This window comes from Lepus europaeus, chromosome 18 (assembly GCF_033115175.1).
Source record: "Lepus europaeus isolate LE1 chromosome 18, mLepTim1.pri, whole genome shotgun sequence".
NCBI classification, from domain to species: domain Eukaryota; kingdom Metazoa; phylum Chordata; class Mammalia; order Lagomorpha; family Leporidae; genus Lepus; species Lepus europaeus.
The window spans coordinates 64,893,686-64,910,939 of record NC_084844.1 but is presented as its reverse complement, the minus strand read 5'-3'; the positions used below and the strand labels follow the sequence as shown (position 1 = coordinate 64,910,939).

Below are 17,254 nucleotides of genomic sequence, written 5' to 3'. Positions count from 1 at the left end.
GCACATAACAAGCAGGGAGGCCAAAGTAGAAGCAGTACAGCAGATGTTGACTGGTGCTCTTTCCATGAGTTTTTCCCAAGTCTTACTCCTGAAGACAGCTGGTCTTGTGATTCAGACACAGACAATCTACAGTATCTATGGAGATCAGTATCTCTGGTAAAGGCAAAGGAAATGAAGTTTTATGTGAAAATGAACAACTGATGAAAAACCTCCAGAAACTCAAATTATCACAGAGGAGTGTTTACAGAAAGAAACAAGAGGAGGTAACCAGGGCTGACGTCTGCACAATGAGTTAGAAATCAATTTTCAATAATTGAGCAGATTCTGGGTTGCAGAAACAAATTATTTAAACTGGTGGGAATGTATAGCCAAGGTGGTATATTGGGACTTTCTGTAACTGTTGTAGTTCAAAGAAGCTGAGGATGTCAGGTTTCCTTAGAAATATGGGGAAACTGTAAGAGTGCATATAAAACAGAGAATTTCATTAGAAAAATTTCACAAATGCTGTTTCCCTGGGAAGACAGAACATGAGACAACCACATATTCAAATCTTGTCCCATGAATGTGATCCTTCTTAGAGTATAGACACATTTCACTCTTTACCTTCAAGGAAATGATCTAGTAAAACTCCCATATTTATGGTTGAAATATCACAGAAGTATAAAACCCACAATTTTTCTAAAATTGAAAAAGGGGCTCACACTGTGGCTCACTTGGTTAATCTTCCCCCTGCAGTGCTGGCATCCCATATGGGCCCTGGGTTCTAGTCCCAGTTGCTCCTCTTCCAGTCCAGCTGTCTGCTGTGGCCCAGGAGTGCAGTGGAGGATGGCCCAAATGCTTGGGCCCCTGCACCTACAAAGGAGATAAGGAGGAAGCAACTGGCTCCTGGCTTTGGATTGGCATAGTTCCAACTGTATTTGCCATTTGAGGGGTGAGCCAATGGAAGGAAGATCTTTGTCTCTGTCTCTGTCTAACTCTGACAAATAAATAAATAAAAATACATTTAAAAATGGACAGGGAAAAATTGGTTTCTAGATTACAGATGAATATATTTATTAAATATTAGTCCATTCTGTGAAGTCTTATTCATTTTTGTGAAAGTAGAAAGAGGGAGAAACAGTGAGAAATATATTTTCTATTAACTCTCTCCCCAAATACTAGCAACAGTTATGACTAATCTGAAGCCAGAAGCCTGGAATTTCACCTACTCATCTCTATCACAGGGTCCCAAGCACATGAACCATTATCTGCTGCTTTCCAGTATATATTATCCCAGAGCTGTATTGGAAGCAGAGTAGTCTCAGCTTAAACTGGCACTGTTTTGAGATACAGGCCTCTCAAGCAGTGACTTAAGAGATCTTACCACAAAAACCACTCAATCATACTTGAAAAAAATTCTGTTAGTAAACAGGATCATGGATGAACATTGGAAAATCTATGGATACAATTTAATATATTAATGTATTATGGAGAAAACCTGTATATTCATAAATATGTATCTTCTAATCATTTTGTTAAAATTTTATGATGGAATGAGCATATGAGCCTGAGCCATTTGGAATGTATTCCTTGCCCTTGAAACTCAGTTGGGTCTCACAGCCTATTGCCTTCATACCCCACCCTGCATTATTTTCCAGGTTCCCAAGGCCCCCCACCCAGTTCCTGGAATTCCCCTCCACTGCTGCCCCCTACCCCCATGCCCAGCCTTAGCCCTCCTTATAAAGGTCTAGCCCCTGGGAGTTGGGGCCTTCTGCCACCTGCTCCATCTTGTACACACAGCCAGTTAGTCACCCACCTCTGTGGATTAATTTTTTCTGAAAAATTCTGTTTGGCTGTAAATTGATACACTGTCTCCTCTATTCTACAACTCTTTTCCTAACTTTTTGGTGCCCTGTGTGAGGAGGCACCAATGCAGAACATTTCCTAACATCTTATCCCTCTTAAATACAAGTAACTTCATTCCTTTTACATGAGTATGCTAGGAGAAGCAATTATATTTGATTTAGTGACATTTTTTTTTCTCACTTCAGTTGCCATGAAACTGAATGAACTGATTAAGACCAACCAGAAAAGTCTGGAGAAAAATCTGAATCAGAATGTTATGAAAAATAATAAGACATTAACTCCCAAGAGAGTTGAATTCAGAAAAACACTTAATTTAAGTATAAGCCATATTCCAAAACTGAGTATTAAAAAGAGAAACTATTCAGGAATAAAACCTGAAGAATGTAGTATATGTCAGAATGTGTATCCCCATTGTGGGCCTGATCAGCTACAAGCTGGAGAGAAATTTGATGCTACTAAGGTACCTGGGAACACTCTCCTATTATGTGAGCCTCTTAATGAACAGCACAAAATTCAGACCATGGAGCAGGCACTTGAACAAATTAGACAAGGGAAAGTCTTCAAAAGGAAGAATATATTCTATGAATCTGAGAAGCTTTTTATGGTAGAAACCTGTAATAAGCCAACTGCCACTATTGGCAAGACAACTCAAATACTACAAGATTTCCATAAAAAGTCTAACCTCAGTATACATCAACAAAGTCCCAAAAGAGAGAACGTTTATAAATATATTGGGCCTGTGGAACCTGTCATTTACCAATCATATGTTAGAATGAATCATAGACAAAATATAGAGAAGAAATCCTATGCTTGTAAAACTTGTGGGAAGTCATTCAGTAATAAATTCTGCCATCCCCTCCATCACAGCACTCATATAGTGGAAAACCCTCATGTGTGTAATGATTGTGGAGAAACCACTCACCAGAAGTCAGGTGTCATTAGACATCAGAGAATTCACACAGGGTTGAAATCTTATAAAGGTAATGACTGTGGGAAGTTCTTTGGCCAGAAGAAACACCTCATAAATCATCAGAGAATTCACACAGGGGAGAAACCTTATGAATGTAATTATTGTGGAAAAACTTTTGGCCAGAAATCAACACTCACAAATCATCAGAGAAGTCACACAGGGGAGAAGCCTTATGAGTGCAATGACTGTGGAAAAGCCTTTGGCTGGAAGTCAAACCTCATAAATCATCAGAGAAGTCACACAGGGGAGAGGCCTTATGAGTGCAATGACTGTGGAAAAGCCTTTGGCCAGAAGTCACACCTCATAAATCATAAGAGAATTCATACAGGTGATAAGCCTTATGAATGCAATGACTGTGGAAAAACCTTTGGCCGGAAGTCAAACCTCAGAAAGCATCAGAGAAGTCACACAGGGGAGAGGCCTTATGAGTGCAATGACTGTGGAAAAGCCTTTGGCCAGAAGTCACACCTCAGAAAGCATCAGAGAATTCACACAGGGGATAAGCCTTATGTATGTAATCATTGTGGAAAAGCCTTTGGCCAGAAGTCAACACTCACAAATCATCAGAGAATTCACACAGGGGAGAAACCTTATGAATGCAATGACTGTGGAAATGCCTTTAGCCAGAAATCAACACTCACAAATCATCAGAGAAGTCACACAGGGGAGAAACCTTATAAATGCAGTGACTGTGGAAAAACCTTTGGTCAGAATTCAAACCTCAGAAAGCATCAGAGAATTCACACAGGGGATTAGCATTGTGAATGCAATGGCTGTGGAAAAACCTTTGCCCAGAAGCCACACCTCATAAATCATCAGAGAATTCACACAGGGGATAAGCCTTATGAATGCAATGACTGTGGAAAAACCTTTGGCCAGAAGTCACAACTCAAAATGCATCAGAGAATTCACACCATGGAAAAAGCTTATAAATGAAATGACTGTGGAAAAGCCTTTGGTCCCATCCTTGCATACCAAGGATAAATCCCACTTGGTCTGGGTGGATGATCTTTCTGATGCATTGTTAGATTCAATTGGCCAGAATTTTGTTGCGGATCTTTGCATGTATGTTCATCAGGGAAATTGGTCTATAATTACTTTCTCTGTTGTATTTTTTTCAGGTTTAGGAATGAAGGTGATGCTGGCTTCATAGAAAGAATTTGGGAGAATCACCTCTCTCTCAATTGTTTTGAATAACTTGAGAAGAATTGCAGTTAGTTCTTCTTTAAATGTCTGTCAGAATTCAGCAGTGAAGCCATCCAGTCCTGGAATTTTCTTTGTGGCGAGGGTCTTTATTACTGATATCATTTCCATCTGGTTGTGGGTGTGTTTAGTTTTCCTATATCTGTGTTGCTCAATTTAAGTAGGTTTTATGGATGTAAGGAAGGTGGAAAGCCTTTTTGCTATAATTCATAACTCATAAGATATCAGAGAATTCGCACAGGGAATTTTCTATATGACCTTTTTGTACAAGTTTTATCTCATGAAATATTAGAGAATTCACCAAGGGGAGAAATGCATGAATGTAATAAATGTGAATAAGCCTTTGTGGTGCAAATCAGACCTCATCAAACAAAAGAATTCTCATGGGGAGAAATTTTATGAATGTAATGACTCAGAGCCTTTTACCATAATTCAGCCCTCACTGTACATCATCAAATTCATATAGGGAAAAACCCCTTTGAAAGTAAAATCCCTTTAATTAGAAGCCATACCTCATAAGACAACAGGGAATTCACATGGGAGAGAAACATTATGGATGTAATGAGTGTTGGAAAGCTCTGCCCAAATCTCTCCTTATATCAGAATGCACAATATATATATCTAATGAATGAAATAAATGTGAGAAAGCCATTTCACATAAGTAATGCCTCATAATCCATCCTGGAGTTTGAACAAGGGAGAGACCTTAACAATAAATGAAGGTGGAAGAGCTTTTCCCCAAAATTCATGTAAGTATTGTGACAAAACCTTTTGCTGGAAATCACATCCTATCTAACAGACTCATGTAATGGAGAAAGCTTATAAATATTATTAGTGTGAAAATATTGTCAGAAGTCAATGGTACATCAGAGAATTGACACAGGTGGTTTCTTAGGAGTATAATGATTGTGTAAAAACATTTTCTTTATTTCAGGCTTGTATAGATATAGAATTCACAAAAGGTAATATTCTTTGCATGCTGTGAATTTGATAAAACTGTTAGCCAGAAATTAGACATCAACAGACTTCAGAGGATTCATAAGGAACAAAATTCCATGCAATGACATTGGAAAAAGTATTTCTGCTATAAATCAGTCTTTAATTCCCATGAACAGACTCACAAATGAGAAAACATGCATGCATAGAAAAGTTTTGTACCATAAATAATCTCTAGATGGTAAACTAATAATTCACACAAAAGAAAAATCATGAGTGTAATGGAATTGGGAAACCCTTTGCTGTAAGGCAGATTTCCAGGAAGCTTAGCAAGATTACAGAAAAGTCTCTGAAAATGTAACATGTCTGAAAGAATTGTTAGCATCACAGAGTGGAGGATAGCTCAAATGCATGTGTTTTTATGACCTGGCATCCAAATTGGTATCTCTTTTTCTTTGATGAATTCCTTGTTTATTTATTGAACAGATTTAGAGACAAAGTGTTCCTGTCCATTGGTTTACTATTACATGCCCACAGTTGCCATGGTAAGGTCTATGGCAAAAGCTGAGTGCTGAGGGCTGTGAATCTGATCCATCACTGATAACACTGAAGACATCGGATCCTGGTTCTTATGCTGTTATGCATGGAAATGTTTTTCTAATTTCATTTTCAAATAGTTCATTGTTAATATAAAGAAATGCTTCTGATTTTTAAAATTTTATTTAAATAATTTGTGATCAGTGTGTACTAGTCAGACATTATTACAGGGTGTAGTGCAGTATTTGCACACATTTACACAGTAGAAACTGATCAAGCTAAGCAACTACAGTTTTATCAACTTTTTTAAAGATTTATTTATTTGAAAGACAGAGTTACAGAGAGAAGTAGCAGCAGAGAGAGAGAGAGAGAGAGGTCTTCCTCTGCTGGTTCACTCCCCCAGATGGCTGCAATGGCTGGAGTTGTGCCAATCTGATGCCAGGAACCAGGAGCTTCTTCCAGGTCTCCCACTTGGGTTCAGGGACCCAAGGACTTGGGCCATCTTCTACTGCTTTCCCAGGCCATAGCAGAGAGTTGGATTGGAAGAGGAGCTGCCAGGACTAGAACTGGTGCCCACGTGGGATGCTGGTGCTTCAGGCCAGGGTGTTAGCCCACTGTGCCACAATGCTGGCCCCCAAGAAACTACAGTTTAATTCTTCTCCATGATTTGAGACTACCAGCTCCTCTCTTCCAGTTCTTTACATAGAACCTAATATGGTTGAATGTAGTCATCTCATTATATTATGGAACACCAGAAGTTCCTTCTGCCTCTTTGTATTTTGTTACCTATTATCCAATCCCCTTCTATCCCTAGCTGCTTCCCTTCTCAGCCTCTAATAATCACAGTTCTGTGTTCAGATCCATTATTTTCTTTCACTTCCACATGTGACAAGGACTATGTGACATTTATGTTCCTGTTTCTGGCTTATTTCAATTAATTTAATAATATTTTGTTCTTTTTTCTATCTAAATGATGTTCCCCTGTCCATTTTTTTCATTGATGGATAGCTAGATTGGTTTCAAATCATGGCTGCAGTGAACTGTGTTATGGGAAAATTGCTGTATCTTTGATATGCTCTTCTCATTTCCTTCTAATAAAATTTCCTTCTTATATATAGCCAAGAGCAAGATAACTGTCAAACAGTACGTAAATTTTTATCTTTATTTTAAATTTTTGTTATTTATTTGAAAGAGTTACAGATAGAGGTAGAGACACAGAGAGGTCCTCCATTAGCTGGTTCACTCTACAGATGACTACAAAGGCCGGAGCTGTTCCATTCTGAAGCCTGGAGACAGGAGCTTCTTCCGGGTCTCCCACATGGGTGCATGGGCCCAAGGACTTGGGCCATCTTCTTCTGCTATCCCAGGACATAGCAGAGAGCTGGATTGGAAGAAGAGCAGCTGGAACTAGAACTGGCACCCAAATGGGATGCTGGCCCTTCAGGCCAGGGCTTTAACCCACTGCACCACAGCGCTGGCCCAAATTTTTATCTTTTTTAAGGAGTGACCATGCTGTTCTCCATAACAACTGTACTAATTTGTGTTTTCACCCACCATATATAAAGCTTTTCTTTTCCCATATGCTCTCTAGCATTTGTTATTTTTTATTATTTTGGCATAAAGATGATATATTGTTCATGTTTTTGTGTATTTTGAAATCAGTTATTTTGTTTATTAAATATTTGTTTATTTGAAAGGTGGATTTAGAGAGAGAGAGGGATAGACAGAGATAGCTTTCATCTGCTGGCTCACACCCCAGAGAGTTTTAATAGTTGAGCCTGGGGCATGCTGAAGTCAAGAGCTTCATCCAAGTCTCCCACGTGAGTGGCAGGGACCCAAGTCCTTCATCCATCTTCTACTGGTTTCCCAGGTGCTTTAGCAGTGAGCTAAATTGGAAGTGGAGAATCCTAAACTCAAATTGAAACTCACATGATATGCTGGCCTCACAGATTGCAGCTTACCCCACTTAGCCACAATGCCAGCCTCTCTATCAATTTAATTCCTCAAAAATAGGTCAGTAGCGTTGGCATCTATCTCATTTTTTTCTCTCTGTTATTATTCAACTTATTGATGTCTTATTTTTGTTCCCATTATTCCTCTCAATTGCTCTACCCGTGGTCAGTAGCAGCTGCTGTGTTGCTTAAATGCAGTGTATGCTTTAGATTCCTCATTTACTGAGTGCATGTCATTCTCATAGCACTTCCCTGAAGTTCTACTATGTCCCAAATCCTCTTCTAGGCACAGAATTCAGACCACTTTTCTGTTAGGCCTAGATCTTGCCTTTAACATACTACTTGGAATTCAGTAGCTCATGAAATCTGCAGACTGCATAAATGAATGAATATTTTGAGGGCTGTGATTTTGTGGGGGAACTTCATAAGAGACCGAAGGAATAAAATAAATCAAAAGGATCCATAGTATATAAAATGTATACTATTTACCAAGTCACAGAGAAGAGGAAGAAGAAGGAAAGTAGTGAGACTAGAAAGTTTGTGGCAAGACTAACAGGCACTGGTTGAGAACTTAATAAGCCCGTTAGGAAAGCAGTAAGGTTTCTTTATCTCCCTGTAGACTCTGCTCTCCAGAGGTGAACAGGGTCCTCTAAACCCACTTGCTGCACACACAAAAACCTGAGCGTTGTATTCTCCCACAGATGTTGGAGACTGATATTGTGTTCTGATTTATATTTACATAATGGACAGTGACATTGGGCATAGTCACATGTTTTGACCATTTACATTTCTTCTGAGTAATGTCTATTCAGATCCTGGCTGTTTCTTCACTGTAGTTTTTGGAGTTTTTCCAATATATATATAAGTTCTGGAAATATGTTAACATTCAGAGTTTAAATTTTTCCTGCCATTCTGTTCACTGTATCTACACTCTGATGTTTACTTTGTTTTGAAGAAGTATCTTAGTTTGATATACTCAAATGTCTGTTTTTATTTTTGTTACTATTGCTATTGGAATCTTACCCAAAACTATTGTCTGTTGACAATATTTAGAGTTTCCCTATGTTTACTTAGGTTTTGGTCTTATGATTAGATTTTTAGTTCACTGTGAGTTCACTTTCACATAGTGTAAGAGATGTTGGAGTCTATTTTCAGGCTTCTACATATGGGTAATCAGGTTCCTCTGCACCACTTGTGAAAGAGATTCTTCTTTCTCCAGTTCATTTTAGTTCCTTTGTTAAATATGAGTTGCCAGTAGAAATTTGGGTTATTTCTGTGCTACCTATTCTTTTCCATTGAACTATGTGTCTGTTATTATGTCAGTGCTAACACTTCTTCTTTTTGTTTTTTACAGTTTATTTATTTATTTGAAAGGCAGAGTTACAGAGAGGTAGAGGCAGAGAGAGAGAGGTCTTCCACCCACTGGTTTACTCCCCAAATGGCCACAATGGCCGGAGCTGTGTTGATCTGAATCCAAGTGTTAGGAGCTTCTTCCAGGTCTCTACGCAGGTTCAGGGGCCCAAAGACTTTGGCCATTTTCTTCTTTTTTCTCAGGCTATAACAGAGAGGGGTATAAGAAGTGGAGCAGCTGGGAAACATACTGGCATCCACATGAGATGGTGGCACTGCAGACGGTGACTTTACCTGCTTTGTCATAGTGCTGACCCCTGTAATATGTCTTAAAATATGGTATGATGTCTCCAGCTTTTTTTGTTTTATAATATTGCTTTAGACGTTAAGCATCTCTCATGTTTCTATATGAATTTTAGCATCATTTTTTCTAGCTCTGAGAAGAATATCGTTGGTATGTTGATTGGGATTGCATTGAATCTGTAAATTGCTTTTGGTAGTATGGACATTTTGATATTATTCTTCCCATTCACAAACATAAGTTTTCTGTGAGACTGTCAAAAAGCCTTGACAAAAATTGGACTTTATTACACAAAAATTGATCACTTTTTGGGATCATTTAAATCCATATTTTTGCACTAATATTTGATAAATAATGAAAGACTGAGCATTTTAGTAGGAGAAATTAAAAATATTTATTTTACCAATTTCTTCAAATATTGTTTAGATTTGATATTCAAATATTGTTTAGAGCCATTGTAGTCCCTCTAAATTAGGATCATTTTGCTTTTTGCCTGTTAAACTAGTCCCTTGATTCAACAACCCTTTTTAATGTAATGTATACTTAAAATGTCATTTCATAAGCTAAAAAAATGACAAAGAAGGAAAAAGAAGGGAGGGAGGTTGAGTATATAATTATGTTCTTTGATTTGTTTCTATAAACCATATTGAATCTTTTAAAAGCTAATTAAATTAAAACTCTAAATTGGACCATTATGGCCAATATTTAAAACAAGTGATTAAAACCTGTAGATTTCTTCAATTTTGATTATTTCTTATTTAGAATATCTAAAAGAAATCCGGTTTCTCACTTTAAAGTATACCAATGTACTAGAATTCAGTATTAAATGACTTTGTTTAAAAGTGTTATTTAATCTATTGCTTTAAGTGGTAATACTATGGCCATTGAAAAACAAAATCCTTATCATTTTTCATAAAACAGAAAGGGCCTTTAAAACATCATCACTAAAAATATTAAGAGACCTAAAGTATAACATTCTTAAAACCCAAATGATACCACTCAAGATTTTCAAACATGCAGGGATAGTTCATGTCAAGTAACTAAATAATTGTTAAGTGTATATATGTAATAGCTTCTATAAATTCTTTTGGCAAGGGCTGGTACTGTGGCATAGTGGGTGAGGCTCCCAGCTGCAGTGCTGGTATTCCATAGGGGCATCAGTTCAAGACCTGGCTGCTCCACTTCCTATCCAACTCTCTGCTATGGCCTGGGAAAGCACTATAAAATGGTCCAAGTCCTTGGGCCCCTGCACCTGCATAGGAGACCAGGAAGAGGCTCCTGGCTCCTGGCATCAGGTTGGCACAGCTCCAGCCATGGAGGCCAACTGTGGAGTGAACCAGTGAATAGAAGACCACTTTCTCTGCCTCTCCTTCTCTCTGTAATTCTTTCAAATAATATAAATAAATCTTTAAAAAATTATTTTGGCAAATAGATGAAGCTATTATACATTTCAAATAGCAAACATCCAAGAAAAATATATTGAATAACATTTAAGCAACTCATAAGCATACACAGAAATTTCTCACCATAACAACACAGCAACCACTAAATTTCCAAACTTAATTTTCCACAACTTATAATCTTTAACTCCAGAAGGAGTACTAAATTCACAGAACAGTAGCCTATGTATCAGGATACCTAATTCTAATACAGAATTATCCCTGCTACAACTTACCTATGTGACCTTGATCAATTCACTTTGCTTCTCTGGGCCTTGGCATTGAGCATCCTCATGTGATAAAGGAGGTTTGGGTAAGATCAGTTGTACTCAAGATTGACTTCAATGATCACTGTTTCCAAACAGGCACCTTAAGGGAAAGTAAAGCTTTAGATCAAAGCTTACATTTTTAAATATAAATATGTTTTAAACTCTTTCTACAACTAGTACAAAACAACACATTCAAATGTGTACCATGCCACTTTTCAATATTTGGGACTAATTAATACATCATTTTAGAGCGTTGTCTTGAGGCCAGCACTGTGGTGTTGCCAGTAAAGCCACTGTATGCAGTGTGGGCATCCCATATGGAGGCTGGTTCAAGTTCCGGCTGCTCCACTTTCCATCCAGCTCTCTGCTATAGCCTGGGAGAGCAGTAGAAGTTGGCCCAAGTCCTTGGGCCCTTGAATCTGCATGGGAGACCCCGAAGAGGTCCTGGCTCCAGGCTTCAGATTGGCATATCTCTGACCTTTTAGGCCATCTGGGGAGTGAACCAGCGCATGGAGGACCCCTCTCTCTCTCTCTCTCTCTCTCTCTCTCTCTCTCTCTCTCTTCCTCTTGTTCATTATCTGTGTAACTCTGACTTCCAAATAAATAAATAAATCTTTTAAAAAATCAAAATATTGTCTTGCACACAGTGAACCACTAAGTACAAGACATTGTTAGTAATATTAGATTGAAATATTGAAATAAACTAGGCAATAAGCCTTAAGATGCAAATTAATACCGAGAAATATAATCTCAAATTTCTGTGTTCAACAAGGTAGTCTCTTTTTCACTACTAACTTTATACTGAATAAGATATTTTGATATTTTGTTAAGAATAAATTTATCGGGGGCCAACACCGTGGCTCACTTGGTTATTTCTCCACCTGTGGTGCTGGTATCCCATATGGGCACTGGGTTCTAGTCCTGGTTGCCCTCTTTCTGTCCAGCTCACTGCTATGGCCCAGGAAGGCAGTGGAGGATGGCCCAAGTGCTTGGGCCCTGCACCTGCATGGGAGGCCAGGAGAAAGCACCTGACTCCCGGCTTCCGATGGGTGCAACTCCAACTGTGGCAGCCATTTGGGGAGTGAACCAATGGCAGGAAGACCTTTCTGTCTCTCTCACTGTCTATAACTGCCTGTCAAATGAAAAAAATTACTAGTTTTTCATAAAATCTGCAGTTTTGAAAAGGTTCTAAAATCCTTCCAATTCTAAATGTCTATGACTCCTAACTCATTAGCATGTATTGCATTCTTTACATCTAAGTAATCATGATAATTCACTTTTAAATGATTAACAGATCTGCTGTTATATATAAATGCATGCTTTTCCAAAAATCATACAATAAGCAGGCTACATACCTTACTTCAAATAAAACTGCCATATCCAGTCCTATAAATTGTAAATAAGACAGTTTCAATTGTTCAGCATTATCAATTATAAATTCCAATAGCATAGCAATAGTCATAAGAATAAAGGGGCCTATGCTGGGGCGTAGCAAGTAAAGCTGTGGCTTGCAGTGCCGACATCCCACATGGGTGCCAGTTCAATTCCTGGCTACTCAAATTACTATCCAGCAGTAGAAGATGGCCCAGGCCCTTGGGCTCCTGCACCTGTGTAGGAGACCAAAAAGAAGCTGCTGGCTCCTGGCTTTGGATAGGCACACAGCCACTGTGGCCAAATGGGGAGTGAACCAGCAGTTGGAAGATGGCTCTCTCTCTCCTTCTCTCTGTGTGTAACTCTGACTTTCAAGTAAAATAAATCTTTTTTACAAAGGAATAAATGAAAAGGAAGATGAAGATTACAAAATTGTTTAACTTTTATTTAATAAATATAAATTTCCAAAGTACAGCCTTTGGATTACAGTGGCTTCCCCCCCATAATTTCCCTCCCACCCATAACCCTCCTATTTCCTGCTCCCTCTCCCATCCCAGAATATTACAAAATTGTAAGAAGGACATTTGTATGGTAAACAAATACACTGATTTCTAATGTAATATTTGAATACTTGAAGCAGGAAAGCTAAGTACTTCTTTGCCAAAATAACATGTTTTGTCCAGTGTAAAACCCATTTTCCATCCCAATACACAAAGGGATTTGGGACAATAAGGAAAAAAGAAGCCCACACATGCAGAAATTTTAAGCAAAACAAAATAGAGAATGTGTATTTAGTTTCATGTAAATCACATGAGAATTAATAGTATTCCACCAATTTCCAACAAATATTTTTAACTTTAATTAATGAATGAATTTTCATTTACATAGCAGAAAACTTATACCTTCTCCCATAAAACTGAAACAGAAACTTTTTAAAAGTAAAAACTGATGAAAGAATTTTGCAATACATGCTAATGTTAAGTAGCCCAGCAGAGTTTATTTAGAAATACAAACACACACACAGAAAATAAATACATTAAAATCTTACTTAATAGTTCATGGTAATACAGGATCCAATATAGTGTGCAAAAGATTCTGGATTTCCCAGTCACTTTGTATAAGAAATGATTTGCTTTGCTATGTAGCATGTAACTTCAGATTCCTGAACACCTCCACTTTGCTTCTTACTTACCCTGAGTCCCAGCAAATACAGGAACACAGCTGCTGAATCACTCATTTTCCAGGTTTGGGAGTATCAAAGAATTAACGAGTATAGGCAGTTGTACAGCAGAGACCAAGAATATCCGAGGGATGTCAGGAAAATCCATTGAACAAGTCAAAATACTATGAATGTATACTGAATGCTCTGTTTTTAATATGTCTTACTTGCCTAAAAAGACATGAGGGCTATTGCTCTCTCTCTTAATACAACTAAGGAGAAGATATCACCAATACACAAGAAAAATGAATAGACAGCAGAGCTAATACAAAATCCCAAAAATCCAAAAGAGAAAAACTGGATATGCACTTACACACATCCTGAAGTGGCAATGAAGTAGAACAAATCTAAAATTAGAAAGAAATCTTTTTTAAAGATATATTTATTTATTTGAAAGCAGAGTTACACAGAGAGAGGCAGAGAAGAGAGAGGGGTCTTCCATCCACTGGTTCACTCCCCAGTTGGCTGCAATGGCCAGAGTTGCGCTGACCCAAAGCCATGAGCCAGGAGCTTCTTCCAGGTCTCCCACATGGGTGCAGGGGCCCAGGACTTGGGCCATCTTCTACTGCTTTCCCAGGCTATAGCAGAGATCTGGAAAGGAAGTGGATCAGCCGTGACTCCAACCAGCATCCATATGAGATGCCAGCACTGCAGGTGGTGGCTCTACCCACTACGCCACAGCGCTGGCCCCAAAAATTCTTGTCAAATTAAGAACATTTAACCTTTGTTTTAGAATGAATTATTGAAATATCTAAACTGGGGGAATGCATAATTTCTTTCTTTAGAAATCAGAAGAGAAAAAGAACACTTAAAGGCTACTGTGACACCACACAGAAGGAATGGAGAATCATGACCTCAATTAGCCTAGGGACAGAATAAAAGGGAGGGAAATAGGAACAACAGAATTAAGATGAATAAGCTTTGACAGCTGAGAGAATTTGAATGTAAAGAAAAGTCATGCAGTTAACTGAAACAATAGAGAAAAGTCTGAGAGGAAAAAACATAGTTAAGACATATTAATGGGGCCAGTGCTGTGGCTTAGTAAAGTCAACCCCTGCAGTTCTGGTATTCTGCATGGTCACTGTTTTGAGTCCCTGCTGTTCTACTTCTGATCCAGATCTCTGCTGATGGCCTAGGGAAAGAGTAGCAGATGGCCCAAGTGCTTGGACCCTTTCACCTGGGTGTGAGTGCTTAGAGGAGGCTCCTGGCCCCTGGCTTTGGATCAGCACAGCTCTGCCCAATGTGGCCATTTGGGGAGTGAACCAGCAGATGGGGGAACTCTCTGTCTCTCTCTCTCTCTCTCTCTCTCTCTCTGTGCTTCTGCCTCTCTGTAACTCTGCCTTTCAAATAAATAAATCTTTTTTTGAAAAAGACATATTAATGAAATAATTACATAGAAATTCCAGCAAGCAATAGAAAAATGGTAGTTAAAACCATAGTTATAGCCATATGAGGACAAGGATAACAACCTTCTACCTTCACACTCTCACCCTTGAAATTCCCATATGTTTGACATCATTCTCATTATTTGAGATTTCACAGCATTTCTCTTTTTTTGTTTTTAAGATTTATTTATTTGAAAGAGTTAGAGAGGAGAGGCATAGAGAGACAGGTCTTCCATCTGATGGTTCGCTTTCCAAATGGCTACAATGGCTGGAGCTGTGCCAATCTGAAGCCAGGGGCCAGGAGCTTCCTCTGGGTCTCCCATGTGGGTGCAGGGGCTCAAGGTCTTGGGCCAACTTCTACTTCCTTCCCAGGCCACAGATGGGAAGTGGAGCAACCGGGTCTCAAATCGGCACCCATATGGGATGAGGGTGCTTCAAGCCAGGGCGTTAACCCACTGTGCCACAGCGCCAGCCCCCACGGCATTTCAATGCAAATTAATGGTATTTCCAGTGCTGGCGCTGTGGCATCACAGGTAAAGCCATGCAGAAGTGAGACGCATGTGCACCAATCCGGGCCACGCCTCCCACCCTGCTCATGCACTCCTGGGCCTGGCACACGGCACCTCCCCCTGCGAGTGTCACAGTGCCCGAGTTTCTCTCTCTGCTGGGATTGGCTGTGGCCCCAGAAGACCCGCCCTTCGTTGACAGGCCTCTTATGGATTAAGTGAGCCCTTGCCACCCTCTGGGCGTCCAGGCGGAGCTCCAGGTCCATCCCAGGCCGGCAACTGCTCCCTGGAGCCAGGCGCAGTCAGCAGCTCTGCCGGCACTGCAATGAGCTCGCTCAAAGGCCAGTCCCAGATGCTCCTTGGCATCCCACAGGCGGGGTGCAGGGCCGGAGGGCCTGTTGGGTGCACAGCAGGGTGCGGATTCGGGGTCCGCTCCCGAGTCCTTCAACAGTTGGAAAGGAGAACACAGACGTCTGCTCAAGGGTCCATGCTTCCCCCCTCTGAGGACTGATTTCAGCTCGAGGCTCCAGGAACCTGTGCGGCCCAGGTGGCTCAGCTGTTTACTCAGCCGCTCCATCACCGGGCTCACACGTGGTGCAGTTCTGAGAGGACAGCAGACAGGAGCAGCCCGAGTGCCCAGACTTGAGAAGTGTAGATGCAGTGAGGAACCTGGAGAGCTTGTTGTTGAGGGGTTCCTGTGTCAGATGGGGAGGGGCTGGGGAGAAACCGCTGCTCTAATCCCCGAGATCGCCTCGTGTGTGGGGGCATCTGGGGACTCATGCGGGCTATTCGGGATTTTATTCATACTATTGTTTTAATGGTGAAGATTTTCTGGACTCACAAAATGTAAAATGATGATTTCTTGAAAAATGACAATGGCAGCACTCACATGTCAGCGAATCCTGTACATTTATTTGTGTTTTAAGTGATTTTGTTGTGATAGTAGTAGAGATATTTATTTTTTATCCCTAAGTATGAACAAATCCCTATGTTAATTTTTCTGCGTTATGCTATACGTAATTCCAGGGACCACCAGTCATCCCTCAGCTTACTTCAGTAAGTGCAGTTAGGTCAGTTCAAGTTGAGGTGCCTCAGCTGCCTACCTCCTCTTCCCAAACCAAAGGCTTCACTTCCCACACAATTCACTGAAGTCCCACATCCTCCAAGAAGCTTTTTCTGTTGTTATTCTCACTGTTTGAATCAAATGAACCCTCTCTTCCTCAGGTAATGGCAGCAAATATATTTATACTGTAATTGAAAAAAATATTTCAGGTGGTGTGATAGTACGAAGGGAAAACAATAAAAGCTATCGAAGACATACTAACAAGAGGAGTGGGCATTCAGCCTAGCAGTTAAGTGAATGGTTGGGATGTGCACACTTCACATCTGAGCACTAGAGTGTTTTTAGGGGTCAAAGTAGGTCCAGGCTGCTCACCACTAGACAGGCCATTCACAGGTAATGAGTCAGTGAAGGGAAACAGGTTTCTTGAAGAAGCCAGCATTCTTGGGATAGAGAGCGTTTGGGATCAAAGAGGTCTACTCTTACTCCAGGTCTTGACCCCAGCAGGCGGCTTCCAGTTCTGATCTCTTGGGGTGATCACTTCTCATTTGCCCTGTGTTGGGATACTGCTAGAATATGACAGGTGTTAGGGTGACTCTCACATGCTTGCACTTCACAGATATTTAGTCAGTGGGAAGCTTTTGCCAGACATTCTCCTGTGAGGGGGGAGGCTAGTTATAGTCGAGAGGCCTTTCCAGCACAGAACTTATATTTTGGTGGGTGAGCGTTAACATTTACCTTACTGAATACTGGGTAATGTGAATGCATGAATGGTTAATGTGGTTTAAAGCAGGTAGATTTCACAATAGCCCTTTGAAGGTATGTGCTGTTATATTAAGATGCTCTTTAATATTATTTTGATTTGTGTGTGCTGTTTGTTTCCAGATGTGAATAAAGTTGCATTGCTTAAA

General features: G+C 39.9%; 1 protein-coding gene across 1 annotated transcript; it reads left to right on the top strand.

Annotated features, from left to right (window-relative positions):
* The first annotated feature begins 2,342 nt into the window (after nucleotides 1–2,342).
* Nucleotides 2,343–4,198, top strand: LOC133776879 (zinc finger protein OZF-like). The gene is given in 1 exon segment (XM_062216159.1): nucleotides 2,343–4,198. A coding segment is annotated over 1 exon segment (1,386 nt). The 5' UTR covers nucleotides 2,343–2,365; the 3' UTR covers nucleotides 3,752–4,198.
* Nucleotides 4,199–17,254: the final 13,056 nt, after the last annotated feature.